The sequence below is a fragment of the Lipophrys pholis genome, assembly GCF_963383615.2.
Source record: "Lipophrys pholis genome assembly, chromosome: 5".
Lineage (NCBI taxonomy): Eukaryota > Metazoa > Chordata > Actinopteri > Blenniiformes > Blenniidae > Lipophrys > Lipophrys pholis.
Genome location: NC_137628.1, coordinates 34,015,440 through 34,021,439, shown reverse-complemented (window position 1 = coordinate 34,021,439; position 6,000 = coordinate 34,015,440). Strand labels below are relative to the sequence as shown.

At 51.0% G+C, this 6,000-nt stretch overlaps 1 protein-coding gene across 2 annotated transcripts in view; it reads left to right on the top strand.

Annotated features, from left to right (window-relative positions):
* Positions 1–6,000, top strand: part of tenm3 (teneurin transmembrane protein 3) — a gene marked incomplete at its 5' end in the record, with an annotated part of 291,642 nt that overhangs the window by 152,102 nt on the left and 133,540 nt on the right. For both annotated transcript variants that reach the window (XM_080464332.1, XM_080464333.1), the window contains one exon: positions 672–736. In XM_080464332.1, the coding sequence (XP_080320458.1) occupies positions 672–736 (65 nt within the window). The remainder of the gene's footprint in view (positions 1–671; positions 737–6,000) is intronic.

Genomic DNA, 6,000 nt, shown 5'->3' with positions numbered 1-6,000 from the left:
TCCGTGAGAGCAGCAGCCGGCTGCCAGCTCGCTGTCGCGGCCTGATCCCCCTCCACTGAGGGAGTTCTCATGTGTCCATGACCCCCAGGATGACCCCCCAGGGTGAAGAGCCATTCCCTCAGCAGCCAGAGCGCCGTTATGGGACTAAGCCCAGACGGTGTCGAGCTTCCAGCACGGCGACGCCGATACCTGGGCTGGGTCGTGTTGCTCCCCGCCACGTGACGACCAGAGCCTGAGTTATGATTGGTTATCAGTCGATAGTGAGCCGCATCCAGCGCCGTGCTAATAGAAGTGATCTGGAGCAACATGGAGGGAATCTCTCCTACAACCAAACTGTTGGTTCAGTCAGATTCCACCAGGACTGTGTCTGCTCAAGAGTTCAGCTGATCTAATGAAGCATCACACTTTTCAGAAGAGTCAGTGTGTGTAAAGCTGCGGTATTAAACCTCACACACACACACACACACACACACACACACACACACGCACGCACGCACGCACGCACGCACGCACGCACGCACACACGCACACACACACACACACACACACACACACACACACACACGTCACTGTGTGTGGCATCTTCAGCAGCTTTGACCAGGCTTCATGTGAACACTGCAGCAGTTCCAGTCATAAACAGACCAACACGCGTCAACATCTTTGTTTTCCAGGTGTACGGCTCTCAGCGCTGTAGGGCTGTCTGTGCTGCTGTCTGTGCTGCTCTGCTACTGCATAGGTAAGAACACACACACACACACACACACACACACACACACACACACACACACACACACACACACACACACACACACACAACCATTCATTCCCTACAGCTAACTCTAGACTACTTTTCGATGACCTTTGAACTAACCTGAACAAAAAGTTGGAACTTCAACAACAAGAATGTTGTTGAAGTTCCTTCTTGCTGCTGTTTGACTCTACGAGCATCTCCAGTCTCCTCGTGTGTGTGTGTGTGTGTGTGTGTGTGTGTGTGTGTGTGTGTGTGTGTGTGTGTGTGTGTGTGTGTGTGTGTGTGTGTGTGTGTGTGTGTGTGTGTGTGTGTGTGTGTGTCTGGTCCTGCTCACGGTGACATTATTCATTTGGACGTTGTTAATTCCCCGCCTCTCCTGCGGTCTGGTTCTCTACGTCCCACGTCTCCACTGCTCAGAGCTCTGAGCCCATCAACGGTTCTTGTCCCTGGGCGTCTCTCGTCCTCACCGTACAGCCGTACAGCCGTACAGCCGTACAGCCGTACAGCCGTACAGCCGTACAGCCGTACAGCAAGCTGCTGCTGCAAACATGCTCTCACTGGACAGTGTAGTGAGGAACTGTAGGCACGCTGCTCGTCTGGGTTTTACTGTCGCTCTGCCACTGTGGAGGTCGCACGCTAATGGTTCTACTTGTAAAAGTATAGAGGAAGTACATACAGTACCTCACTGTGAGGGTTACTGCGGATGCTAACAGCATCTGGCTAGCAGCATCTGGCTAACAGCGTCTGGCTAACAGAGTCTGGCTAACAGAGTCTGGACGGCGGGTTTGTGGACGACGTGTGGCTGGACGGCGGGTGGCTGGGCGACGGGTGGCTGGACGGCGGGTGGCTGGACGACGGGTGGCTGGACGGCGGGTGGCTGGACGACGGGTGGCTGGACGGCGGGTGGCTGGGCGGCGGGTGGCTGGGCGACGGGTGGCTGGGCGACGGGTGGCTGGGCGACGGGTGGCTGGACGGCGGGTGGCTGGACGGCGGGTGGCTGGGCGACGGGTGGCTGGGCGACGGGTGGCTGGGCGACGGGTGGCTGGACGGCGGGTGGCTGGACGACGGGTGGCTGGACGGAGGGTGGCTGGACGGCGGGTGACTGGACGGCGGGTGACTGGACGGCGGGTGACTGGACGGCGGCTGACTGGACGGCGGGTGACTGGACGGCGGGTGACTGGACGGCGGGTGGCTGGACGACGGGTGGCTGGACGGCGGGTGGCTGGACGGCGGGTGACTGGACGGCGGGTGACTGGACGGCGGGTGACTGGACGGCGGGTGGCTGGACGACGGGTGGCTGGACGGCGGGTGGCTGGACGACGGGTGGCTGGACGGCGGGTGGCTGGACGGCGGGTGGCTGGACGACGGGTGACTGGACGGCGGGTGGCTGGACGGCGGGTGACTGGACGGCGGGTGACTGGACGGTGGGTGACTGGACGACGCTGCCTCTCCAAGGCTGTTTGTTCTGAGTGACACTGCTTTGGTTAAAACCTCAATGTGAAACTTGAGCGTGATGAGAAAGAAAACAAATCAGCGCCGGCTGTAAAATCCCAGCAGAACTTCAGGTTCCAGCTGCAGTGGTGAAGAAGCCCGGGCAGCGTCCGCCGCTCCTGCTTCTCCTCCACACCGTCTCCTGACGCCGGGAGCAGAAACTACATTTCTCCTTCACTTTTAAAAAAGGAGGAAGAGACGGGGGAGTCCGATGTTTCTAAAGGTCATTGATTCCCACCAAAAACCAGAGCAATGGACTTTTGGCTAAGCCCCACCTACACACACACACACACACACACACACACACACACACACACACACACACACACACACACACACACACACACCCTGGCCTCAACAATACTGACATAATAACATACCAGACAACATATGATCCATGTCTGTTTGAGGCTATGTTTTTCTTGGAAATGTGTACGTGTCAATCATACTATGTGTGTGTGTGTGTGTGTGTGTGTGTGTGTGTGTGTGTGTGTGTGTGTGTGTGTGTGTGTGTGTGTGTGTGTGTGTTGAGGTTACATTTGGCTGGATCTTTGAGAAAATTGCATATTTGAGGTGTTTTAACGTAAAGAGAGAAAATGTTAAAGCGTATTAGTGCACGGCTGCTGTTGAATCAGTTAAATCAGACACAGAAGAATACCGAGCAGAGAGGTTTTAGTTTTGAACTTGTTTTCATCTCTTGGTCCTTGTGCAAAGGTTCTTTATTCTTGATTCGTTATCTTCATTTCTTTCAATTATTATTTTCCAAAAATACCAAACATTGAATTATTTTCATGGTTTTAACCTTTTAAATGCCATTTCATGTATTTGAAAGGGAAATTGTAGTAATGAGTAGTTTTAGGTTGGGGCTGTGATGACATTAGATTCCTGGATGTGTCAGAAATCAACCAACATATGGATTTGATTGCATCTGTGTGTTTTATGTAGTGCCAGAAATTCCCTTTTGTCATATTTTGTAAAGATCCTGTTGGTGTGTGATGCTGAAGTGTGTGTTGGCGTCCTCCGAGCTCAGGAGCGTAGAGATGGAATATCTGCTGCTGAAGCACCAACCTGGAGCAACAGGTCTGCTCATGTCAAAGGACGACTTGGAGCTGCTGTCAGAGGCTTTTTCTCCTTTGCTCATTGACTTTATTATGCAAACAGGCAAGATTGTGTTGGCAGAGACACACAGACACACACACACACACACACACACACACACACACACACACACACACACACACACACACAGGAAACCTTCCTCTGTGACTCATTGAGCCCGGCTGCGGCCCATAAAGCAGAGACCTGTATGGAACGAATGCAGCGCCGCTCCAGGACTCGGCGCCGCTCAGCCCAGCCATTAGCCTGCTGGAAGTGTCTCTGTCCACCCGGGGGGGGGGGCTGCTGACTTTTAATGAATCTCTTCATGTCCTTCCTCCCACCACCTCTTTTGTGGTTCAGGACGTTTCTACTACAGAGGATGACTCCATCTTCATTTTCTGACCAAAACTGCTTTAAAATAAGTGAGAATGAAGTTGGTTTCATTGGTGTGAAAACGCCGTGGGAAACCAAACCTGCTTCAGAACTAATGTTCAGCTTGGAGAGGTAAAGGTCCAGTGTGACTGATGCAAAGCTTCATGTAATCTGATTTAATGTGATATCGGTTGTTTTTACTGTCTTCAGACATCTGCATGCTTCTGTGTCTCTGTGCTCAATAGAGTAGACACGAGATGTAGGTTCAAAAACCTGTAAAGTCAAGCACAGCTGAGATGAATGTGTAGATAATAGTGAGTCTTATTTGCTTGGTCTCTTTCCTGTTTTTAGATCGAATTAAAATCACTTCAAACGCACATTCAAACTCCTGTATGAGGAGGATGAAGGCATGAGGGACCTCATGAACGCGGTGCATTGTTGTATGTCGATCATTGTAAACTTTAGTTTACGTCAGATAAGTCTGGGCTGGATAAAGTGGAATAGAAACATGATTCGTCTGTTTGTTTCGTTAGTAGGTCTCCAGTGTTTGTCTCAGACAGACAAAGAGAATTTACTTTAATGTCCATCATTGTTCCCTCCAAGTACCTGGAAAGCCTCCTGTTGTTGACAGGAATGGGGGATGGGAGCAGAACAGTGAGCGGAGCTGGAAACAGTTTGTTTTCCTCAAACTGGATTTCACTCAATATTTCAAGGAAAGTGATTTCCACTGATGGCGGTTTGCTCTGTGGAGCTCGGACCTTGTTTCTCTCGGCCTGCCGGCCAGCTTTTCTCTCTCTTTACTAAACATTTCAAGGTAACCATCATTTCCACTTGTAAAACTGTGCCTGGTGCTGGAGGCTCGGACTCTGTTCAAACCTGCCTGAGGGCTGGTTTTGGGCTGAACGTCTCAGGAAAAAAGCAATTTCCACTTCAGTGAAGGAGACGCCTGCAGACTCCACTTGTGATGGGGTTTGGACTCCACCCCCCCCCCCACCCCCCCGCCTGAGGCCCAGCTTTGGTCAGCCTTTCTATTCCCACTTTACCAATCCACAGAAATTTCCACAAACTTCAAGAGTCGACTGGAAGTCTACTCAAACCCGCCTGCAGGGGTCGCTCTGCCAGAGCCGGAGAGGGACTGTGGTGCAGCGTTGTTGAAGGTTCCAGGTTCCAGGTTCATCTGGATGTTTCTTTGTTCTCCTTTGGCCTTGATGGAGGGTCTCCAGACCACAGCACCCTCGTCGGGCTGGTGTCTGCTGGAGATGAGTCTGCAGGTGGGAGACGGACCGTCTGGTGTCCTGCTGCAGGGTGAACAACCTGGAGCTCCAGGCCCCAAACACAGTGGAGGTGACTGGGGCTTTAGAGGAAGCACTGCCCCACTCGCCCTCATCACCCCCCGACAGGCTCTCCAGTGGACACCGTTGACTCTGTACCGGACCTGTACGCTTCCAGGACCTGCACACTTCCAAGACCTGTAACCTTCAATGACCTGTATGCTTCAATGACCTATACGCTTCCAGGACCTGCACACTTCTAGGACCTGTAACCTTTAATGACCTGTATGCTTCAATGACCGGCACGCTTCCAAGACCTGTAACCTTCAATGACCTGTATGCTTCCAGGACCTGTAAGCTTCAATGACCTGCACGCTTCCAGGACCTGTAACCTTCAATGACCTGCACGCTTCCAGGACCTGTAACCTTTAATGACCGGCACGCTTCCAGGACCTGTACGCTTCAATGACCTGTATGCTTCAATGACCTGCACGCTTCCAAGACCTGTAAGCTTCCAGGACCTGCGCGCTTCCAGGACCTGTCATTCCACCCTTCTTTCCAAAGCTTTGTTTTTCAATAAAAAGATGTGATCAGTGATTATAGTGGTGTACGCACAAAGAGTCGCTGAGTTGTTTGGGAAAAGTTTCCTCTTGCTGATCGATCCGTTAATTAACTAAGCAGTACACTTTAATATGACTTATATGATACTTCTTTCAAAGCAACCTTAGGGACTTACTTATACAAGTCATTTTTTTTCAAGGATGTTTTCAAGGAAAATTGTCGCATCAAGGCGAATATAAGACGTGATGTTAATTGTGAAGTTAAAAACGAGTTTGTTCATCATTCTGCTGTCTCGTTACTCAGTTTGGTGTTTGAGGTGGAACCAACTGAATAAATTGGATAAATCAACCTCCGTGTTGATGTTGGATTGAAAGAACACCTGAACAAGAATCAGGCTTTCTACCCAACTCCAGACCTCAATGTGTATATATATATATATATATATATATATATATA